Source organism: Petaurus breviceps, unplaced genomic scaffold (genome assembly GCF_028583685.1).
Source record: "Petaurus breviceps papuanus isolate PSGF00001 unplaced genomic scaffold, PetGlider_PUasm1.0 90919, whole genome shotgun sequence".
NCBI classification, from domain to species: domain Eukaryota; kingdom Metazoa; phylum Chordata; class Mammalia; order Diprotodontia; family Petauridae; genus Petaurus; species Petaurus breviceps.
The window spans coordinates 30,664,772-30,688,900 of record NW_027187378.1 but is presented as its reverse complement, the minus strand read 5'-3'; the positions used below and the strand labels follow the sequence as shown (position 1 = coordinate 30,688,900).

Here is a 24,129-nt window from a genome sequence, read left to right as displayed (position 1 = left end):
TTATAACCAACATTTACATACCATATCAAGGTCTGCAAAGCTCTTCTTATACATTTTCTCAGTTTTTCCTCACAATCTGTATGTATCTAGGCAACACAGCATAAAGTGGTATGCTGAAAAAAAATAGCTCTTTCTTTTAGTTAATTTAATTTTAATTAAATTTTTTCAATTATCCAAAATTTTCCCCTCCATCTTCCCTCCCTCATAAAAAATATGCATATCCTAGCAAAACAACATCCTACATTGGCCATGTCCAAAATATGTCTCATTTTGTATTCTTAGTCTATCACCCTTCTGTCAGGAGGTGGAGAGTATTCTTTATTCTTGGGGGTTCTTTTTCAGGAAAATCCCTTGCCTTCCCCTTACAATTCTTAAAGGAGAGGAATTGTCATTTCTTTGCTATCTAAAAATAACTCCCAATCCTCTTATCTTTGAGAAGAAACTGAATAGATTTCATCATGAGACCTAAGTTCAAAATCAGCCTCAAGACCCTGGACTACTAGCTGGCTGACCCTGGACAAGTCACTTAACTTCTATTTGCTTCACTTTCCTCAACTGTAAAATGAGGATAATAACACCTACTTTAAAGGAGGTCAAATGAGGTAATATTTGTAAAATAAGCTTAGCACAGGGCCCAGCCCCTAGGTGATATGTAAATGCTGATGCCTTTATCCCACCCCCACCACCAGACCTCTTAGAGGGACCGACCTCCTCACAACATTGCTAACAAGTGGTTATCCAGCTATCAAGTCTTCTCTTCTCCAGACTGAATACCCCCAGTCTCTTCAATGGATCCTTCTATGGTACAGTTTCCAGTCCTTTCACTATTCAGAATACTGTCCTCTGGTCAAGCTCCAGCTTCATCAGTGCCCTTACTAAAATGTGACCTCCAGAAGGGAATACAAAACTTCAGCTGTGATCTTAGCGGGCAGAGCCTTATTCTGGATGTGTTGTTCTCTTCATGAAGCATAACACCAGCGTTTTTGGCTGCCCTGCCATACTGTTGACTCACCCTGTGCCCGAAATTCTTCCTATCATCCTCTTATCCAGAAGTACACATTTCCCTTCTTGGATCTTCTTGTCCTCAGTGTTTGGTTGATAAGAAATTTATGCTTCTACACTGGTCTTTTTTAGACAGTTCTCCCTTTTCTTCATCATAGAAATCATTTGTATTTGTGATCAGCATCTCAATGATAACCTCTATGCAGATGACTCCCAAGTCTGTAACTTCAAACTCTGAGCTCTTCTTTGAGCTTCAGACTCATATTCCCAACAACCTGCAGAATATCTCTACTCAGATGCCCTTCTAGCATGGCAAAGGCAATATTTTAAAAACTGAATTCACTTCCCCTGAATTTTTGCCCTTCACCCAGGCTTGAAACCTGTCATAAACTAATAGATCCAGAGCTGAAAGGTAATGTAGTCCAATCCCCTTGTTTTACAGATAAGAAAACTGAGGTCCAGGAGCTCAAGTGACTTGCACAGTCACACAGGTGGAAAGTATCAGAGGGGCAATATGAATCAAGGTTTCACACGAAGGTCTCATGCTGCCTCTCTCTTCCTTGACCCCCATAACCACACAGCTGCTAAGTCTTGTCGATTCTAAGACAAGAAATTATCCAATTATCCAAATTATTTCTTGATTCTATTCCTTTCTCTCCAATGACACTAACATCACTCTATTTCAGATCCTCATGTGTAAGACAGTGATCCTTGGTTATGTAGAAATTTTGCTTGCTGACCAGAACAGAAAAACATTTGTTATAAAATTTGTTATAAAATCATCTTGAGAAGAAAGACAGTTCATCAGATAAAAGGTCTTGAGAGATACAGACTGTTCTGAGAGAATGAGAGAAAGAATACATCTTTCTTGGAGGCAAATACCTGACTGAAGGTGGGGATGGCTGCAAGGCATTACTGTCCATCAGTTCATTTACCTATACCTGGGTTCAGGGTTTTGAAGGATATAACTGAGACACTATAAATCAAATAACTATTTAGGTATTATCATAGTCACACTTGAAAGGTAGATTTTTAGAATTTCATATCATGGAGTACCAGCCCGAAAGTCAGGAGGACCTGAGTTCAAATCCGGCCTCAGACACTTAACACTTACTAGCCATGTGACCTTGGGCAAGTCACTTAACCCTAATTGCTCCTCCCAAAAAAAAAGGCAAAAAAAGAAAAATTAAAAAATAAAATTTCATATCAAAGAGACAAGTCACAAAACACTCAGATGCCCTGTTTTGAGGCATTGGAAGCTGGGGGTGGGGAGGGGAGGGCAGATGAAGTCAGAAGATAGAAGAATCAGGAGAAAAAGCCAAGTGGAGAAAGAGATTGAAAAAGCTGGAAACAGAAGACCTAGAAGGTAACATTTAGATTACTGTAATAGTGTCTTCATAAGTCTTACTGTCTTTTATCTGTCTCCTTTACAATTAATCTTTTACACAGTTGCTAGAGAAGTCTTCCTAATTTGCTTTTCTGATCACATCACTCCCCTGCTCAAAAGACCTTCCCTGGCTCCTCACTGTGTACAAAATGAAGCATAAATTCACGATTTTGGTTTTCAAGCTCCACCCCCACCTTATCTCACTCCTCCTCCTTTGTCTATTTCATCTTCCAGCCAAACAGGATTCTCTTCCCCATTATCTAGGGCTCTCTCCCAGCCCCATCTCGTACTGCGGAAGCAATAATAACAAATAACACTTATATAGCTTATATGGCTCTGACTATGTGCCAGGCCCCATGCTGAGTGCTTTTCATTTGCTCCTCACAACCTTAGGAGGTAGATGCCATCATTATTACCGTTTTATAGTTGGGGAAACTGAGGCAGACAGAAATTAAGTGACTTGCCCAAGGGTCACACAGCTAGGACATGTATGAGTTCAGATTTGCACTTGAGGCCTGATTCTCTATCCATTGTGCCACTAGCTCCTCAGACCTTCCTTCCTTCAAAGTCTAATTCATGTGCCATCTCATGAAGTTTTCTTAGGGTCATCTCCCAGCTGAAAATGATCTCTACACCTCAAATTTCTTTTTTACAGCATTGTCATGACATCTCTCATGTACTTACTAATTCTCCTATGTATCTTGGTTATTTGTGTATATTTCTTCCAAACTACTAGGATTCTCTCTCAGGAAGTGTCTGTGTCATATCTCTATTTATATTCCCAATACTGGGTGCAATATGTGCAATGGCCTTTTACCCTCATCTTTCTTGATGTTTCTGTAGCTTTGTTGACTACCTTACCCCTTCCAGTCACCAATGCAGTGGAGTAAGGCTCTGTGCTTGCTCCCATGCTTTTTGGCATGATGTTTTCAGCAATGTTGTCAGATGCCTTCAATGAGGACTGTTAAGGGGTCCCCTGAAGTTGACAGGATGAACACAGCACCAAGATCAGCTATCACACTGATGGCAAATTATTTAACTTGAAAAGGCTACAAGCCAAGACTAAAGTAGAGGGAGTACTGGTGCATGATTTTTTGTTTGCAAATGACTGTGTACCTGATTTGCCACCTCTGAAGCTGAAATGCAACAAAGTATGGATCAATTTTCTGCTGCTTATGTTAATTTTGGTCTAACAATTAACACCAAGAAAACACAGGCGCTCCACCAGTCAGTATCATACCATCCATACTAAATACTGTGGATAAGTTCACTTACCTTGACAGTATATTTTCTAGGGATGTACACACTGATAATGAGGTTGACTCACACATTGCCAAAACTAGCTCAGCATTTGGGAGGCTCTGAAGGAAAGTGTGGGAGAAAAGAGGTATTAGACTGATTACCAATCTGAAGGTCTACAGAGCCGTTGTGCTGACCTCATTGTTGTATGCCTTGAAACCTGGACAGTGCCATGCCAGTAAACTGAATCCCCTCCATTTGAATTGACTTAGGAAGATTCTGATAATCACCTGGCTCAATAAGGTACAAGACACTGAAATCCTTTCTTGAACTAAACTGACGAACATTCAAACTCTACTGCAGAGAGTGCAACTCTGATGGGCTGTCCATGCTGTTCAAATGCCAAATATATGCTTGCCTAAAAGACTTTTATGGAGAACTCCCACAGGGCAAGCATTCACATGGTGGTCAGAAGAAGAGGTACAAGAACACTCTCAAGGTCTCTCTGAAGAACTATGGAACTGCTTACATGACATAGGAGACACTAGCACAGTACCGCTCAACATGGCATGTCCACATCAGAGAAGGTGCTGTGCTCTATGAGCAAAGCAGAATTGAAGTAGCTCAAAAGAAATGTGAGATGCATAAATTTGGAGAATCCACTCCAAATGTTCACATGGACTATTTGTGTCCAACCTTGTGGTAGAGTATTCTGAGCTCATATTGGTCTGATCAGTCACAACCCGATGCCCTGTAACTTGACTCTAACATAGCGATGCTATTTTGGTCCTCTCTGAGAATGAAGGACAACCAAGCAAACCTCCCCACTGTTATTCTCTCCTCTCTGGGTTTTCCCAATGCTACTCTCTCTCCTCATAACTATCTGACTACTCTTGCTCTGTCATCATCTATGTCCCATCCCCTAACTGTGAATTCTGAAGACTCTGTCTTCACCTCTTTTTTCTTTCTATCTTCCCTTTCTGGGTTGCTTCATCCATTCCCGTTGATTCAATGGTCAGTTTTCATCACTATATAGATTACTTCTACATCTATATATCCAGCCCTAACCTTTCCAATTGGATATCCCAAGGACAACTCAAACTCAATACATCCAAAGCAGAACCCACAACTTTTCCTTACTTCCTTGTTTTAGTTGTGGGCACCTCCATTCTTCTGGCCACCTGGGTTGCAACCTTAGAGTTACTAGAGACATGGCCAATCAGTTGCTAGATTTTGTTGATTCAACCTCTACATTCCATGCATATGTCTTCTTTCCATTCACATGGCCATTACCCCAATTCAGGCCATCATCATTCACCTGTGCTATTGCAATAGCCTCCCAATTGGTCTCCCTGTCTCAAATCTCTCCCTTGTCCAAGCCCATGCTTGCCATAGTAGCCAATCAAATCAATCAATCAATCAACAATCAGACACATTTAATAAAGTAAATACCTACTATGTATCAGGCACTGTGGAGATTGAAAAAAAAAACATTCCCTGCCCTCAGAGAGTTTCCATTCTAATGAAGAAGACCATACAGCATGGATATAGTACATGTATATAAAACAAAACAAAACACATACACAGTAGAAACAAGGTACTCTTGGGAAGTTTGAGCATTTGAGGGGAACCAGGAAAGGGCTCATGAAGAAGGTAGCACTTCATCTGAGCCTTGAAGAAACCTGGAATTCCAAGAGGCATAGGTAAGGAGAGAGCATTCCACAAATGTGGACAACCAGCATAAAGGTGGGTGATGAGGTACTTGTGAGACATGGCAAGAAAGTTAACGTGGTTGAACTGTACACTTTACAGAGGGAACTAATATGACCAGAAAGTTAAGATGTGAGTAGATTTTGAAGAGTTTTAAATCCCCTGAAGGGGATTTTATATTGAATTTTAGAGATAACAGGGAGCCATTAGAGTTTTTTGAGCTTATTATCATTTATTCTGACATGGTCAGATCTTCATTTTAGTGACTGTATGTGAAAGACGTAGAGCAGCTAGGTGACCTAGTGCAGAGTGCCAAGGCTTTGAGTCAAAAAGACCTGAATTCAAATCCAGTCTCAGGCATTTCACTAGCTGTGTGACCCTAGGCAAATAATATTTGCCTCAGTTTCCTGGTCTGTAAAATGAGCCAGAGGAGGAAATGGCAAACTACCCCAGTATCTTTGCCAAGAAAACCCCAAATGAAGTCATGAAGAGTCAGATATGACTGAACAACAAAATGCCAAAAGAGGCATTTAAAGATTTTCATAATCTAGCTTCACCCTTTCATTCCAGACTCCTTATACATGATTCCTCTTCAGTCACAAAGCTATGGTCCAGTCAAACTGACCTACCTATCTGCTGTTCTTCACATACAGCACTGTATCTCCTATTTCTATGATTTTGTACAGGCTATATATACCTTGGGCCTAGAATGTACTCCCTTCCCCACCTCCATTTCCTAGGATCCCTACCATTCTTTGGAGTGCAACTCAAATGCTACTCCCTATATCAGGCTTTTCCAGATTCTACCCTGGCTGCTAGCACCTCCTCCCCTTGTGTATATCTTATATATAGTTTGTATCTATATATATGTATCCATGTTAATCAATATATTGTTTGCTTTCTCAAGGGGTAGAAGGAGGGAAGGAAAGAATTTGGAACTCAAAATTTTTTGAAGTGAATGTTAAAAAATTTTTAAATGTGATTGGGAAATATTTAATGGAATAAATAAAAATTTATAGTATGTATCCATGTTGTTTCCCCCAATTGAATCTAAGCTCCTTGAGAATTGGGATTGTTTCCCTTTTGTCTTTTTATCCTTTAGGCCTAGTCAGGCACACAGTAAGGACTTAATAAATGCTTATTAATAAATGCCTGTTTATTAATAAATGTTTGTTGTTAAAATAGTAGAGAAGCCTCTGAGCTCTAAGAGTTACTCCTACTTTTGAATTGATGTTAGAAAGTTCTGCCTTATTATACCCAGTCAAAATCTACCAGTCTCTGACTCCCTTTTCCTACTCTCCTCATAGTTGCTGGGCAAAGCAAACCATGAAGTAAAAGGGCACAGCAGATAGTGGGGCCTGGAGTCAGGAGGACCCAAGTTCATATATGACCTCAGACACTTATGAGCTGTGTTACCCCATGCAAGTCACTTTGCCTCAGTTTCCTTATAAGTAAAATAGGGATAGTAACAGCACTTACCTCTGTGTTTCAAGGCTTAGCACAGTACTCTGCACACAGTAGGTCTATAGTGAGTGTTCATTGACTGATTCCAAAGAGTCTCCTTCCTTTCTCTGTAAAATAAAAGCATTTAAGTACTTTAAGGTTTGCAAAGCACTTGATATGTCATCTCATCTCTTTGTTCATTTTCTCTGGTTGTCCCCTATGCCTGGAATGCTCTCCCTCCTCCAAACCAACTACGAATCTCCCTGGCTTCTCTAAGTCCCAACTAAAACCCTACCTCCTACAGGAAATCTTCCCCACAGCCCCTCTTAATTCCAGCGCTTTCCCTCTGTTAATTATCTCTTACTAATCCTGTACACTGCTTGTTTTGTACAGGCTTGCTTGCATATTGTCTCCTGCTTTGGATTGTAAGCTCCCTGAGGGCAGGCATTGACTTTTCCCTCTTTTGGTATCCCCAGGGCTTAGTACAGTGTCTGGCACATAGTAGGCATTGATTTGATCTCAAGAAACAGCCCAGTGAGATACACTTGCAAGCCATATTATTATTGTAACTATTACTGTGGTTATTATTATTATTTCTATTCTCCTAGCCCCCAGAACAAATGATGTAAATAAGGTACTTGGGGTGCTGCATCCACATGATGTGGGCTTGCCCCCCTCACACATGGGATCTGGAAGGGCCCAGTCCTTAACTCGCTGGGGCCTCTCCAGGCCTCAGTGTCCTAGTCTGTATGTGGGGGGAGGGGAGAGGGGCTGGTCGGGAGGAGCCTCCAGATGGGGGCGGGGCCTGCCAGGGCGGGGCGCACGTCACTCCGGGGCGGGGCGGGGCCTGGCCCGGGGGCGGGGCTCGTTCCACAGCCCCGGAGCCTCCTCCTCTGCCTCTGCCTTGGCCTCTGTCTCTGCTGCCGCCGCCGCCTCCGCCACCCGCACCGGGATCCCGCCGCCCCGCCAGGTCCCCTCCCCCGCCCGGGGCCGAGGCCGCCGCCGCCGCCGCCGCTGCCGCCATGCTGAGCCGGCTAGGGGCGCTGCTGCAGGAGGCCGTGGGCGCGGTGAGCCGGGCCGGGGAGGCCGGGGAGGCCGAGCCACGGGGCAGGCCTGGCCGGGGCCTAGGCCCGAGGAGGCGGGGGCGGGGCGGGGAGGAGCCTCCGGGCTAGGGGGGCCGCGGGGCGCCCGCCCCCCGCCACGTTGGGGGAAGGGGGGGGGAGGAAAGGGCTGCCCCGCCCTCGGGGGCTCCCCGATCCTGCTGGGCCGGCCCCTCCCCCTCGCTTCCGCCTCGACCCCTCCCCCCGTGTCTGTTCCCCAGTTCCCCCCCAGCTATCCCCCATGCTCTTCAGTTCTTTTCTTTCCCTGCTCTCGAATCTCTTCTCGCCACCTCTCCTTCCCTGTCAGCTCCCCTCTCAGGTCGCCCCCTCCCCAGGCTCTTTTCTCCCTAGTTTTCTCCTTCCCCATACTTTACCCCCTCTGTCCCCTTCCCCGCCTCCATCCTTCCCCCCACTTCACCCCCTCTCCAAGTCTCTTCTCCCAAACTCTGTCCCCCTTTTCTCCCGTCTGTCCCTTCCTCAGTCTCTTCCCCCACCTCTCCCCTAAGTCTTTTTTCTCCCCAACTCCCTCCCCCAGTTTCTCCTCTCCTATCGATCGCCTCCCCAGTTGCTTTTCTCCCCAATTCTCTTTTCACACTCTTTTCCCCCCTCTATTTATTCCCCAAGTCTCTTCTCCCCAACTCTTCCCTTCCCATGCTGCTTTTTCCTTTCATCTACTCCCTAAATCCCTCTTCTCAACTCCCTCCTTTCCCAGTTTCCTCCCTCATCCATCACCTCCCCAATTCTCTTTTCCACCACCTTCTCCCTTCCCTAGTCCCTCTTCCTTGCATCATCCTCTCCATGTTTCTTTACTCCCCCTCTTTACCTCCTCAAGTCTCCTTTTCCCCTTCTCTAGCCTTTTGCTTCCATCTATCCTCTCCTACCATCTATCCCATTCCCAGATCCTCCCCCATCTCTTCCCACTCATCTCCCTTCTCCATCTGTCTCCTTCAGTTTTCTCTTCTTCCCCATCTGTCCCCTACTTAAGTCTCTCTTCTCCTAAACTCCTCTGCCAAATTTCTCTCCCCACATCTCCTCTGTTCCTACATCTAGGCCCTTCCCTTTTCATCTACCCCCCTTACCATCTTTTCCCCCTCCCCTTGTTCCTCTTTTAAGTCTCTCCCCTAACCTTCTCCTCACCCCACCCCAGTTTATCTCCTCTCCCTAGTCAGGAATCTTTCCCCCAGTTGATAATTCTTTTATAACAGTGAAGAAAAAAACCTTTCTTCAGATTGATCAATTTAAAAAATTTTTCTCCAAGGGGAACACAGGAGATGACAGAATCTCTAAGTCAGAAGGACTTCCCTTCAGAAGCCATTTAGTCCAGTTCATAACTGATCCAGAATCCCCTCTACAGGATATCTGACAAGTGGTCATCCCACTTCCAAGTTCTAGTGAAGGGAACCTAATACCTCCTGGAAGGCCTTGTTATAATCTAAACTTGCCTCTTTGCCTCTTGTATGCTGCTCCTAATTCTGCACCCTGGGACCAAGTCTTCCATGTAGCAGCCCTTTAGATACTCAGAGAGTTGCTCTAGCTCCTCTAGGTCTTATTTTCTAATTTCACACAGTCAACCTGTACCCCTTCCCCCCCCCAAAAAAAAAACTGTGCAAAATAGGAAATTGTCTGAAAACTCCCATCTTTTCCTCTTTCCCGCATCTAGCACCGAGCCTCACATATAGTAGGCATTTCATAAATGGGAATTTAATTAAATATTACCCACTGAATAATCCCACTCAGATAATCCCCCCAAAATTATCCTGACCCTACCTTAAAGCTTCCATTCTTTCTTTTTTTTTTTTAAACAGTCAGGGTTAAGTAACTTGCTCAAAGTTACACGGCCAGTTATTTCTGGGTGTGGTGCTAAGTATCTGAGCCTGGATTTGATCCCCAGGTCATCCTGACACTGGAGCCAGTGCTCTTACTCGCTGTGCTACCTGGCTGCCCCTTAAAGTTTCCATTCTTAATTTATCACAGCCAGCCTTGGAAATCTTAGGAATAGAAACTAGACCAGGAATTTCACTGGCATAAGGAAGTGATGAGGAAATTCCCAGCACCTCTGTAAGTTACTGACAGAGAGTTGCTAGAGCAGTGGTGTCTAACTCAGAAACAGAGCCACTAAATGAATTTAAGATCCCTGTAGGCCTAGAGTCAGGAAGACCCAAGTTCAAACTGGTTTCAAATACTAACTGTGACACTGGGCAAGTCACTGAACCTCTGTCTCAGTTTCCTATTCCATAAAATAAGGCTAGTAATAGTACCCATGTCCAAGGGTTGTTGTGAGGGTCAAATGAGATAATTATTGTGAAGTGCTTAGCATGGTGTCTGACCACTTGTCAGACACATTGTAAGTGCTATCTAAATGTTAGCTATAATAATAATTATGGTAGTTGTATTTTTATTTATTTTGTTAAATAGTTCCCAATTACATCATATTCTGGTTTGGCAGTACCCAGGAGTGTGGGCAACCCACCTGCCTATTTGATGCCTGTGGCTGAGAGCATTGAGAGGCTAAATGAACTTTCCCAGGCTCACACAGCCAGTATGCATCAGAGACAAGACTTCAATCCCAAGTCACCTTGGCTCCAAAGCTAGCTTTTTGTTCATCATTCTACACAGCCTCTCACATTTATGAGTTTAACTTGTATCTACCCTAAGAATAACTCAAACTCTGGTCCGTTGTTTTAATAGATCTTAGTATAAATACATTGTCTGAGTTTCTGCTTTAATTAGATGACTCAGTATTTTTTCTGAATTTGGTCAACCCTAACATAAATCCAGTTAAATTGACCTGTGTGGAAGAAGTACAGAGAAAGATGCAAATTTTCATTTAATGACTGACAGTATTCCATGTCAATCTAATTTTAGTTCAACTCAAGCTCAAAACTAATCTAGTAAACCAATTTATATTAAGGGATAGTGACTGATAGTGATTTAGCCTCCCAGTGGTATGTATATTTTAGAAAGATCTGCCTATACCCATTTGACCAAAGAAATTAATTTCTAATGTTGGAATTACAGGCATGGGTTGAGAGGAAAGGTATTTTTAGATAGTATGGCCTCTTAAATGTCACACTTTAGAGTTAACAGCCTTTAAGAAGGCTGGCCCTGAATAATGATATGGAGTGGTGGAAATATCTCCTCCCTCCCTCCCCATTTCCTGTTCAACTATAAGTCTGTGATCCTTTAGTACTGACCCTCCTCCCTCCACTCCCCCAACACAAGGTAGCAGGATCCCTGTACTTTTTCTTTTCTTTCCCTAGGTTACTTCTTAACTTGATTTGTAACCTCAGGCTGATTGTTTCACTTTTTTACACTATTTACTTCAGTAAAACAGAATATGGGTTAATTGCTACTTTGTAAGGCAAGCATCCCCTATACATGGAGAGAATTAGCCTTGCTCTCTAAGATCCCTTCTGGCTGGAGATCCCATGATGGTAGGGCTATCTTTTTAAAAAGCCAGTGTGGAGAAACTTCATTGGGAAGTATACTGGAAAATCATCCTAGTAATAAACCCTCTCATGAAGTCCCTTTGAGGTTCCTAAGGGCTATTGGGTAACTGGCCAATTATCAGAATTGTTCCATTTGCCTGAAGACCAGCAAGAGACTTTGGGAACCTTAAGTTGAATGTTGGGTTGGTAGGGCCCTGGTCATAGAAGACCAAAGGTGGTCAGGAAGTCCACCAAGAAATAGACTACATTCAGGAAATATATAAGGAATATTCTGAAGAATTGGAGACAGTTGATTAAGAGGAAAGGAAGGGGGAAAGGATTAAGTAGTGCCAAGCATTGAGCTAAGTGCTTTACAAGTATTATTTGATCCTCACAACAATCCTGGGGGGGTGGGTATCATCCCCATTTTGCAGATAAGGAAATTGAGGCAGGCAGAGGTTAAAGTGACTTGCTCAGGGTCACTGAGCTACTAAATGTAGCTTGCGAAGTGAATTCCAACTTGAATTCAGATCTTCCTGCCTCCAAGCCCAACATAACTAGGAAATTTAGAAGCCCCAAGATGCAGTCTTCTATACCTACGACCACCCCCTCCTCCTACTTCTTTAGAAGAGGAGAGATGCTTTCTCATAGCTCTTGAATGGGGCCAGGCTTGTTCTTTGTTAGTTTCGCAACATTCATTGTTGTTTTGTAGTGTCCTTTCCATTTAGCTGTAGTCATTGTGGATAGTTTTCCTGCATTTGCTTACTTCACTTTACATCAGTTCATGTATGTCAGCAGTTTCAGTAATGGTCCTGATAGCACCCTAAAATTCCTGGCTACCTTAGCTGAGGACAGAGCCTTGGGGGATACCCAAGATTGGGGGGTGGGAAGAGGAAGAAGAACCGGCAGAGGAGCTGGTCAGGTAGGAGGAAAATCAGAATAGTGTATTTTTTTTTTGGAGGGCAATTGGGGTTAAGTAACTTGCCCAAGGTTACACAGCAGAATAGTGTATTGTCATAGTAGTTAAGAGAGAGAGCTTCATGAAGGTAGATAATAGAAGATGTTAAGGATCTAATACCCCCTTCCTCCTGGTCTCACACACACACACACACACACACACACACACACACACACAATTTTCAGACAGGGAAAGTGAACCCAAGAGAGGGGAAGTTACTTGCTTAGGGTCACACAGAATAGCAGAAGTGGGATTAAAATTTGGACCTTCCAACTCAATCTTCAGTATTTCTTCTACTATCACACAGTATCCTAGAAATGGTTCCAGGCAAAAGTTGCAGAAAAGACATGAAGACAAAGCAGGGAGATGGTCAGCACCAGCTATGGGGTCATGGAGCAGAATGTTCTGATCCAATTCTTATATATCCCAAAAGGCCTGGTATAGAGCTTCTTGTGGGCACTGTCAATGCTTGCTGGTAAAAATATATGCTTTGTTGAAGAGCTAGGGTGTACACTTTAAGTTGTACTTCTCTCACACTCACTTTCTGTCTTTCTAGCGGGAGCCCAGCATTGACTTGCTAGAAGCCTTTGTGGAACATTGGAAAGGTATCACTCACTACTACATTGAAACCACAGGTGAGACCTAATTGTCCTGGCTTCCTCTCAGATATCACAGGGGAGGAGGTCATATCACTACCTAGATCAGAAATGGGGGGTCTGAAGAGAGCATGAACAAATAGCCTACCCTGCCAGAATGCAAAATGAGAGGAGGCAGAAATTGGAATGGCCCTTGGGATAGAAGTGCCCATCCTTTTGGCTCCCAGTATCTTTCCATCTCTGTTCTCTTGAATGGATCATTCTCTCTGGGAATAGCATTGGGTATGGTCCTCCTTCTTCAATGGGTCAGGAAGATGGGTGTTTTACCTTCTTCTAGTCCCTGCAGGCCTTTGTCTTCCCTGGGGATGAGGGTCTAAAAATTATCCCAGATCCCCCTGAGGGGACATGTCTCAGCTGAGGACTCTGAGGGAAAACATCTCTTCATTCCATACTTGTTAAAAGAGCTTATGACAGTAGGTCAGACCTTGGCCCCCAGTGAGCCGAGGCAAACACCTGCACTGTCAGACATGGGCTGGTCGCTGAGTAATCTCAGACTGTGTCCTATGTGCTCACCTCCCAGAATTTACATTAGATCTGGCTTAGGGAAGGGGAGAGTTACCAAAGTCTTTTATTGGGCAGCAAACACTAGAATTGGAGTTGGGAAAATCTGAATTCAAATCCAATCTCAGATGCTTACTAGACTAGCTGTGAGGCCCTGGGTAAGTCACTCTATCTTCTCTTGGTCTTAGTTTCCTCATCTGTAAAATGGGGATAATAATAGCACCTACGGCCCAGGTTGTATTGAGGATCAAATGAGATAATATTTGTAAAGCACTTTGCAAACCATAAAGTGCTATATAAAATTGCTAGCTATTATTATTTCTTGGGGCAGCTAGGTGGTACAGTGAATAGAGTGCCAGGTCTGAGGTCAGGAGGATTTACCTTCCTAATCTGAAAGTCTGGCCTCAGCCACTTAGTAGCTATGTGACCCTGGGCAAGTCACTTAACCCTGTTTGCCTCAGTTTCCTCATCTATAAAATGAGCTGGAGAAGGAAATGGCAAATCATTCTAGTGTCTTTGCCAAGAAAACCCCAAATGGGTCACAAAGGGTCAGACATGAACAACAGAAAGATAGAGGAAGCTGATAAGAGTACAGATAGCTTATCTAGACATAAAACCAGGAGAAATTCAGTGAGGGACTGTTCTTTTGGAGAAGAGACAGAAAGGCAGAAGTGATAATGCCCTTGGGCAGTACTGGCATCTAACATTTTGGATCCCATCATCTGCTCTCTGCCATCTCCACGTTCTAACCCATGTTCCCAAAGGAGTCTGTTTTAGGAGAGGCTTGAGAATGGAAGACTTGGGGGGAACATGATCAGCCTTCTTCACATATTTGAAGAATTGGCATGTGGAAGAAGGATTAGACTTGTTCTATTTGACTCCAGAGGGCAGAAGTAGGAGTGAAGAATGCCATGAGGCTGATCTAGGGTGGAAGGAAGGGAAGAACAATTAGAGAAAGCCAGAAGTGCAGGAGCCTGCCTGGAGGTGGGGGTGGGGAGTGTCTCCCTCCACAGGGGAGGATGGCTTCAACTGAAGGCGAAATAGTCTCTTGTCAAGCTGGTTGGATGATATGACTTCTGAATTCCCGTCCAACATTGACTAGTCCAAGCCTGCCCTAGAGATAGAAGTGGCTTGTGTTGGTCCTAGAATCACCCAGAGAATTCCTTTGACTGGCAGAATTCTGGAATATCCAGAGCAGAGCTCTCTGACTCTCTAGAGATAATACAGTATAGTGAAGAGGACACTGGTTTTGGAATCCAGAAGGCCTGGATTCAAATTCCACCTCAGATATTTAACAGCTGTGTAATCTAACCTCTCTGTGCATTATCTGAAAAACCACACAGGTGGGCTTAATAGCCTCTAAAGTTCATTCCAGCTCTAAACATATGATCCTTTGATCTACTGGGGGATCTCCCTGGAACCACTAGGAATCCAGTGTCTAAAGTGGACTTTGAACTCAAGTCTTCCTGACTTCAGGTCAGGTGCTCTAATCCCTGCTGCTCTGGGTGGCTTGAATCATAAATACAAGGTTCTTCATGTCATTAGTCTTCATATTAAGCTAAAATATGTAATATATAAAATAACCCTGGTATGGGCTACTAGCACTCTGGATCTCATATCCTGGAGAAAAGGTGACAGACACTCTTAGATCAGCAAAAATTTATCAAACACTATGTATCTGGCACTATGGGAAGTGCTGGGAATACAAAGAAAGGCAAAAACAATCCCTGCCCTCAAGAACCTTAAATTCGAATGAGGGAGACAATACCTAAATAAGTACATACTTGATACAGAAAGAGGAAGTAGAAGGTAACCTTAAAAGGGAGAGCCAGCACACAGTGGGAGGCCAACTCATTGACCCTGAATGAAGAGGGCCCTGTGGTCAACTCAGAAGCACCAGATCTTTTTCTAATTTTCTTAAAGTGCATTTACTGTTAGATTTTTGGTCTAGCTGGCCAAGAACTCCATTCCTTCACCCCCACTAGCTCTTGTTCCCCAGAAGTGACCAGAGTAGAAAGAACAGGGGGGAATCAGAGCCCATGGATAGCTGGTTTGGTTTTTTTTCTCCAATGCTAACATGCAGCTATGATCTTCTCACTATTGAAAGAATGACTAAACAGAACTCAGGGAATGATCATCCAAAAGGCCTCTTAGATGTCTTTTAAATTGCGTGATAAATACCCCAGGATCCAGGACTTCTGAGTCAGACCCTAAGCTAAAAGGTGCCCCAAGCTCACTCCTGTCGAAATGCCAGCCCTGGACATCTCCTTCCTAAAGAAGCATTAGCCACTCTGCCTCTTAAAGGAAGGAGAGTAATGATGCTGCCATCATTTTGATGGACAATTGTCTCAAGAGCACTTGGCATTGTGAGCCCCAAGGGACCCAGTGTTTGTCTTACTGAAAGGGAGTCTCTGGGGCGGCCAGGTGGCGCAGTGAGTAAAGCGCCGGCCCCGGAGTCAGGAGGACCCGAGTTTGATTCTGACCTCATACACTTAACACCCACACAAAATAACTAGCGCGTAACCTTGGGCAAGTTACTTAACCCCAATTGCCCTCCAAAAAGCAAAAAAAGAAAAAGGGAGGCTCAGCTGGGGACCCTTGTTTCTTTCCCCTTGTTCTTGGAATTAGATTTGGCTTCTGCATCTTCTGTGGGCTGCTCTCTGTCACCCTGTAACTTTCCAGGGTACACTTGTTTCCTCAATTTTGGCAAGGGGGGTCTAAATAAACTCTTCCTGTACATGCTTTAGATGAAAACACTCCAGCCAAGAAAACAGACATTCCCTGGAGACTGAAACAGATGCTAGATATCCTGGTCTATGAAGAAAAGCAGCAAGCAGCAGCTGGAGAGGCAGGGCCCTGCCTTGAATACCTGCTACAGCACAAGATCCTGGAAACCCTGTGTACCCTGGGGAAAGCCGAGGTAGGACACAGCACACCCCAGACCCCTAAAAGAGCTCCTGGTCCATGCAGCTAAAGGGAGCCTCCAAGGACCACCTTGAGAGGTGCTCTTGTGGGAGGAAAATGAAATGCTGTGCAAAGCTAGATTCTGTTCTCCTCTCCTGTCTTGTGATCCTAAATTCAGCCCCTCTGACGAGGCCTCACTGGGATGGCTATTTGCACAGATATGATGGAGGGGTGATCTGGGACCAGGGATTACGACTGTGGCAATAAGGATCCTCCCATATGCCCCAAGCCTACATTTCAGAGATGGGATTTTACCCATTTCCTGACCCAAACTCACACAGATATTTTCTCTAGAGGGGATCTGGACCCTGCATATACCCACTCACCCCTGCCATGCAATAAGGAGATTGCTCCCATTGATAGGATGGCAGTCTTCTGATCAATTTCTCTATTCCCTGTACCCTTAGTATCCCCCAGGTATGCGCCAGCAGGTGTTCCTGTTCTTCAGCAGAATCCTAGCCCAAGTACAACATCCTCTTCTACATTACCTCAACGTCCACCGGCCTGTGCAGGTATGGGACCAGTGGGGGTGGAAAGTGTAGATGCATAAGGGAATGCAGCACACTGTCCCCTCCTCCCTTTTTCTTCCCACCAGGACACTCAGCCTTATAGCTACTCTCTTTCTCATGCTGTCCTCTGTTCCCAGAAACTCCTTCAGCTTGGTGGGACTGCTGCTGGATCTCCCACAGAAAAGGAGGAAGTACACTTCACCACTGTTCTTTGCACCAAGATCCAGCAGGATCCAGCCCTGCTCACGTACATTCTAGAGGTAGGCATTGACCCTAAGAAAAAGATGAGGGAGAGACCAAGCTCCCCCTGGGGTTACACCTCCAGACCACAGGCAAGCCCAGCTTGGGACCAAAGACTTAGCATTCTGAAGCCCATTAGAGAATATCAACTTTCCAAGTTCTAGACAAGTGGTTCCATCTCATTCTGGGAGCAGAGAGGGACAGAGAAGGTGTCCAGAGATCAGATTCTAGAAGGTCCTACTAGCTACTTTCTAGTCTATCCAGGGCTAAGTTGAATCCTAGCATAGATTAAAGCTAAAAGGAACCTTAGAGGTTATCTAGTCTAACACTTCTCTCCCACCCCCATATTACAAATGAGCAAACAAGCATAGAGGAACTTCTGTGTGACAAACCCAAGTCACACAGGTAGTGTCAATGTATCCTGCCTTTCCAAGGAGAGCCTGCAGGAATACCATGACTGAGACTCATGCAGCCTTCTTTGCAGGGCAAAAAAGCTGTGGGGAAGAAAGAGACATCTAGCCACCAGGATAAGAGCTCTCCCCTTGAGCCCTCCATCAGGGTCCCCAAAGTTGATGGAGAATCCTGGGGGGCCCAAGCCACTGGTACCCATTTGCCAGGAGGAACTGAAGAACCCGACAGTGGGCTTGGGGAGAACAATCTACTCACCTCCTTGATTGGGTTGTGCAAAAGCAAGGTGCTGGCCAAGGCGGGGCGGGGTAAAAGGAGGCGGTGTGGTAGGTGGGTGGGTGTCAGGGGCCAGGAAATGTGGGGAGGTGATTCTGGGGAGGAAATGGATGGGACAGGTAGGAGAGGAGGACCTGTTGGTTTCTCCAAGTGCTCCTCTCCCTTATGTTCTCTGTCCCCATCCCCTAGAAGAGTCGAGTGGCCCTGAAGGCCCAGGAAAACCTGCTGCTTCTGGTAGGTGTTGCCCCCCAGGCAGCAGCCACCTACTTGGTACAAAGGAGCCCTCTGTGCTCTGCAATGGCAGAACACCTTTGCCAGCTGTATCAGGCCATGCCCAGCTTCCTTGACCCTGCTGACATCGCCACCCTAGAGGGCATCAGCTGGAGGTAGGCCTTTGGTTAGAAGCATCGTACCACTGGCAGGGTAGGTAGGCATCAAATGTGGGACATCTTCTTTCTGTGTACCTTCAACGAGAGTTTATAAAATGTCCTGAAGAGCAAGCTCTCCCTCGGGGAAAGTACCAACTCTGTTCTTTTGCCGGATTCAGAAGCCTTCTGTAGAACTATCCCAGGGGAAAACACCTATATGGGCTAAGAGACCCTGGGGGACAGAGCTCTTAGAACACATGATGGGAGAAACCCAGGAACCCTTGCTTCACCACCCAGACCCTCCCTTCTTTCCCTGCAGGTTGCCCAGTGCCCCCTCAGATGAGGCCTCCTTCCCAGGCAGAGAGGCTTTAGCTGCATTCTTGGGCTGGTTTGATTATTGTGACCATCTCATCAGGGAGGCACATGAGGTATGGAAGGGCAGATCTGAGTTCCCAGAATGGGGGAGCACAGCCCTCAGCTCTCTGGTTGTCAGACGCCCATGTCCCTACCCCCCAACCGTGAAGCATCTTTGTAGGAACTGAATGGGCTGGGTATTGCTAATTGTCTCCTTCACTACTCTGAAGAAACCAACACATAGGTTGAGCCCCACCTTCCCCACTTTTTCTCATTCAATTAAATTCATATTCATTGAGTATCTTCAGGTTGCCTGATTACTGTGGATGGGCACCTATTACTGAACACTTGCTCCTTGATTCAGATTAGGTAGATAGGTAGAACTACATGGTCTTTTGCCCCTAGGTTGTTGCAGGTGCCCTGGCAAAGGCTGTGACTGAGAAGCTTTTCGTTGCAATCCTGCAGCCCCAGCTCGTGCATGTGTAAGTTGGAGTCATCTTTCTCTAGGCACACATGAAGGGTGGGCTCACACTTGGTGCCCCAACTCTCTGCCTTCCATCTCCCAGGGTCACGGGCATCTCAGGCCACAGTCATCTTCAATGAAAACTACTGACATTTACCCACCAGATGTCCTGTGCTGGCCTGGACCTCCAGAGTCAGTCTTGTCCCTTCATTTTGACTCTCCACACCTCATTAGAAATGGGGGAGACAGAAAACAGGGAAGCTGCTGCTCTTGCAAGCCTCTCCCCTTCCTAAGGTCATCTGCCTTCACAGAGCAGAGCAGAGAATCCTGACCTCCACAGCCCTCCTGACAGCCTTGCTGCACCAGCTTTCCTCCCCAGCCCTACTGCAGGAAGCTGTGGGGTTCTTCGTAGGCACAGACCAGCAACCTGAAGCTCCTGAGGACAGCCCCCATTCCCTGTGCTCTCACCTCATTGGACACTGTGATCACCTCTCTGATGAGGTGAGGATGGGAGATGGTCTCCATTTCTGGGAGTTCCCTCTTCTCTCCCAGATCCTGACCCTTCTCTTTAGCTAGAAGACTCTGTGGTGGCTTTTAGAACCAGGAACCTCCCTCAGATGGTCATCTTTCCTTAGCTTTTTTCAGCCCCAGGGCCTCCAGAATTTAATAATCAATTAGCAACTTAGCATTCAAAAATTGTTGGCGTCTAACTTAAGTATAGGACTTTGTAGTTTGAAAAGCAATCTTACATCTGTGAAGTAGACGTGGCAGGTATCGTTGACACAGGAAACTAAGACACAGTCAGTGGGCTTGCCCAGGATCACACAGCAAGTTGCCATCAGATGTCCTAACTGCTAGTCCAGGTCTCTTCATTGTCTCCCGTATTCTCCTCTAACCGCCTCACCTCGCTTAGAGCACAAGCACAGAAGCCTCACCTTTGTGAGTGTTGTAGCTGAACAGTCCCCCACCTGTAGACCCTGACTCCTCCATACCTCTCCTGTGCCTTCTGTACTTTCTAGATCAGCATAGCCACCCTGCGGCTCTTTGAAGAGCTGCTACAGAAACCAAATGAGCAGATCATCCACGTACTGCTCCTTCGGAACCTGGAGGGCCGCATGTACGTGGCCCGGGGCTTGCCTGAGCCAGAAAGCTATGAGGACAGTCTGTGAGTGAGAACATGGAACTAGGGGGCAAGCAGGCCATGGGAGGGAAGGAAGGAGGGAGGGAGAAAAGGGAATGAAAAGGGAAGGGAAGAAACTCTGAAGCACACCCTCACTTGTCACCCTTGGCCCTGCAGAGACTTGGAAGAAGACCCTTACTTCACAGATGGGTTCCCCAACTCTGGCTTTCAGCCTACCTCCAGACTTCCAGCTCCCACTCCCCACCTGGATGGCAAGACAGCAGTTACAGAGATTGTCAACAGGTGAGGAGTCTGGGTCCTCTACTAACAGGGATTTCGAGAGTTTGATTCTCCTCACTCTGGGCATGTTGTGCTTCTAGAAGGGGAGGGCATAGAGAACTGATCTTCCATGACATAGGGAATCTAGCCTCTGGCCTCTCAGTTGGCAATTAGGTGAGCAGGCTGGGAGGCAGGAATGACTTGGGCCCTCATCTGCCTCTGGGCCATTGGTCACCAGCTGTGAGAGACCAAGGAGGGAGAAAAGATCCCACATGGCTAGGACCCAGACTCAGGTAGAATGTCCCTGCTTGAGCTCCTTAACTCCTGCCTGCCTCCTTCCTGCTTCTCTCAGTTTCCTCTGCCTGGTCCCAGAAGAAGCCAAGACTGCAGCCTTTCTAGAAGATACTGGTTATGACACCTATGTCCATGATGCTTATGGGTTGGTGAGTTTTCTTGCTGGTTCACTTGTCTCCCATCTTCATCCTTCCTAATGTGGGGGTCATTTTCTTCCTGTGTCATCACTCACCCTCTGGACTTAAGCTCTCACAATTCAGTGTACTTTCATTTCTAAAGAAGAGCTGAGAGTCTGACTTCCTCTCTAAAGTATATAGGTATAAGAAAAATGTCCCTGATTGCCATCAGGCCCAATATCTCAGAACCTGCCCAAACCCAGGATTTCTGTCTTATCTCAGTTCCAGGAATGCTGTTCCCGGGTTGCCTCCTGGGGTTGGCCTTTGACTCCCACCCCGCTGGATCCCCACGAGCCTGAGACTCCATTCTTTGAGGGTCGCTTCCTCCAAGTGCTCTTCAATCGCATGGCACGGATCTTGGATCAGGTAGCAGGATAAGTATGATTAGGCCTGCCCACAGCTTGGCCTGGGTAAGGCCTTGAGGAAATGGCACGAGGAAGGCACCCGGGATAAAGCCAGACTTGTGCCAGCCACAGTGGTTCCCAGGCAGGAAGACTGATTATAGGGAGCAGGTTTCTTATCAGGGTCTTGGGTTCTAATACTAAATCCCTTCTTCCTGCCTTTCCCTCTTTCCAAACCCATGTACTACCCTAACCTTCCCCAGCTGGGAAGCCCCATCATGCCTTTGTTCTTCATGCCCCAACATGCTCAGCCTTCAGCCCCAGGGAATCCATGTCACACATATCATATGCACTCTGCCTCCCCCACACACATTCACACTGGCCAGGAGCCCTGCTTGGGAGAAGGATGGAGAATGCTCAGAGGGATCCCCTCATTAACATTACCCACCGTTTTCTCCACAGCCATATAGTCTGAATCTGCAAGTGACTTCCGTCCTGTCCCGCCTAGCCCTATTCCCTCACCCCCATATCCACGAATACCTCTTGGACCCCTACATCAGTCTGGCCCCTGGCTGCAGGAGTCTCTTCTCTGTGCTCGTGAGGGTAAGGATACAAAAGAACCAAGAGGCAAGCAGAGATGGAAAGGAGAGTAAAGGGGATCCAGAGGCTGGCTCACTGTCCACAATATGGTATCAGAGGTAGTGAGGCATTGGCCACAGTGGGGTGAATTAGGGATGGGCTCCTTCCTTTTCCTTCCCCACCCTCACAGTGGCCTGTGACTGGCACCTCTTAAGAAAAGTCCACAAGAGGAGTTCCAGATCCCACTGCTGTACCCTGCCCCCCATCCCAGCCTCTTGGTTATCTCTTCTTTCTCTAGGTAATTGGAGACTTGATGCAGAGAATCCAGCGGGTGCCTCAGTTCTCAAGCAAGCTACTCCTGGTTCGGAAGCAGTTGACTGGGCAGGTCCCTGGAGAGCAGTAAGTACCTGTTCAGGTGATGTTGAAGCTTTGGGAAATGTCCTAAAAGAGAGGAGGAGGGGGTGGGGGAATGCTGCATGAGAAGAGCCCTGCCATTTGCCTCTGGCAGGTTTCTCTGCTATGCCCTATAGGTATCAGGGAAGGTACATCAGGGGGAACACCAGCCTCTGGGTACCTGGGCAGCTGTGGTCCTTTGCTTTTTTTCTGTAGAATGGACCATCACACCCTCCTGCAGGGGGTGGTAGTGCTCGAAGAGTTCTGCAAGGAGCTGGCCGCAATTGCCTTTGTTAAATTCCCCCCAAACAGTCCTCACCTGAACCTGCCCTCACCCCCACAAGGACATGTCTGAGCCAGAACCATGGGGGGTGGGGGGGGACTCCATGTCTACACCTTTGCCTCAAGGCAGCCTCTTCCCCTGGCATGCCTAGCACTGTTCTCCCTGGAGTGGGGGAGGCCTGACTGCCTCCTCAGACCTCAGCTATGGCGCCTGCTTTTCCAAGGCCATTAGCACTCAGCTCCTGGCTTGTAGACCATATCTTCCAAGGCGGGGCTCTCAAAGGGTGCCAAAGAAGCAGGAGAGGAGGCTACAGCTCTTCCCTGGACAAACATCGTTCAAAGAGAGAGAGAAGTGGAGCAGATGCCCAGCACTTACCAACCCTTTGATTTTTTTGTACCCACTACCTCCCCTCTCCCATTCTGGTCATCCCTGTTAAGGGACGGGCAGAAGAGAGCAGCTGGCCCTAAGGCTCTTCAGTCTTGGGAGGTGGAACATACTTTCATCAAAGAGCTGCTGAGACTTAGACCCCATCTGCCCACCCAAGCTTGACCCAAGGGGATGTGAGCAGTGGAGAGCTCTTCCTCCTCTGCCCCTCCTTCAGGCAGTTGCAAAATTCCCAACTGCAGCATGGCAAGTACCCAAGGTATGTTCCGCACCCAGGCGGGGGCAGCTGCTAATGAGAACCTTGATGTGAGTGCAGCCAGGGTGGGAAAGGGCCTGGGGAGAAGAGCAAAGAGCCAGCCTGTGGCTGGTTTCTCTGGCGCCCTCTGAACCCGTCTCGGCAGGTCCCTGACACCTGGGTTGAGGCACTAGGATCCAGGAAGGGCTGTGCCCTTAGCAGCCCGCCCAACTCCCTGGCTCCGAAAGAACACTCATCTCGGGAACATCAGGCCTCTGCAGAGTTCTGAATGAACAAGGCTAGTGTTCATCGGCCCACCTGCAGACCTGGCCAGGAAGGGGCTGGAGGAAAAGCAGCCAAAGCCCATGTCCTGTTCCTCATGTGTTCTCTGCTTCTGGGGTTGCCACCCCGCTCACCCTGAATCTGTTTCGACCTGCAGTAGGTGGTGCTAGGCATTACCTCACAGGACTACAGTTGTTGGCTTCCCTCCCAGGCAGGGAGCAGCAGCAGCCCAAAGCCCCTTTCCCCTTTTCCTGGCTCCCTTTCTCTGCAGATCAGACTCAAGTTGCCAAGGGGGTAACATTCAAGGGGAGGAAACCCATTGACCTCCTTAATCCCTCCATTCCCCACTGCAAGCTGGGAGGACCATCAGCTGGCTACTGCTTCTCAGGGTGGGCATATGATGGCCTATCTCAGCTGCTGGAGAGAACATGGGTTACCTTTAGTTCAGCTTTGGGGACACAATGGGAGGTCTGGGAACTGAGCTCTCCACTTCTATGCACTTTGGCCTATGCATGGTGCCCTCCATGAGGTAGCACAGCAATAAAATGGTGTGGTTGTACAAATGTTACTGCTCCATCCTTTTCTGTACTTTGCAGCCCTCCAAGTAGAAATCACAGAGAAAACTGCCTGCTTTCTATAGCACTGAGCATGGCCACAAGGGCAGATGCCATCTCACCCTCTCTGGGGGAAGCTTACCTCGTACCAGGCCAGGCTCCTTGCCAAGAAGGCAGTTTCTGTTCATTTTATATGCCCCTTT

At 46.6% G+C, this 24,129-nt stretch overlaps 1 protein-coding gene and 1 long non-coding RNA gene across 6 annotated transcripts in view; one reads left to right on the top strand and one right to left on the bottom strand.

The window, feature by feature from the left end:
• LOC138152056 (uncharacterized) overlaps positions 1–7,538 on the bottom strand; it is a 55,066-nt gene extending 47,528 nt beyond the window's left edge. Inside the window, exons 1-4 of one of the 2 annotated variants that reach the window (XR_011166015.1) lie at positions 7,420–7,538; positions 6,818–6,909; positions 3,665–3,750; positions 22–113 (exon numbers count right to left, since the gene is read on the bottom strand). This is a non-coding gene — a long non-coding RNA (uncharacterized lncRNA). The remainder of the gene's footprint in view (positions 1–21; positions 114–3,664; positions 3,751–6,817; positions 6,910–7,419) is intronic. The other variant, XR_011166014.1, reaches the window with a different exon arrangement.
• A 174-nt stretch (positions 7,539–7,712) lies between these two features.
• FHIP2B (FHF complex subunit HOOK interacting protein 2B) lies at positions 7,713–23,935 on the top strand. 4 transcript variants are annotated; one of them, XM_069075722.1, is made up of 17 exons: positions 7,713–7,848; positions 12,824–12,902; positions 16,172–16,344; positions 16,796–16,900; positions 17,035–17,157; positions 17,610–17,831; positions 18,014–18,207; positions 18,509–18,617; positions 18,949–19,025; positions 19,318–19,507; positions 20,026–20,171; positions 20,304–20,429; positions 20,758–20,848; positions 21,098–21,241; positions 21,679–21,819; positions 22,094–22,194; positions 22,405–23,935. In XM_069075722.1, exons 1-17 carry the CDS (start codon positions 7,804–7,806, stop codon positions 22,541–22,543), a joined length of 2,205 nt encoding a protein of 734 aa, XP_068931823.1. In that variant the 5' UTR covers positions 7,713–7,803; the 3' UTR covers positions 22,544–23,935. The 4 variants fall into 4 exon arrangements, with proteins under 4 accessions (XP_068931823.1, XP_068931825.1, XP_068931822.1 ...); XM_069075724.1 differs by having other exon boundaries at positions 7,714–7,848; positions 17,622–17,831; XM_069075721.1 differs by having other exon boundaries at positions 7,714–7,848; positions 18,011–18,207.
• The last annotated feature ends 194 nt before the right edge of the window (positions 23,936–24,129 follow it).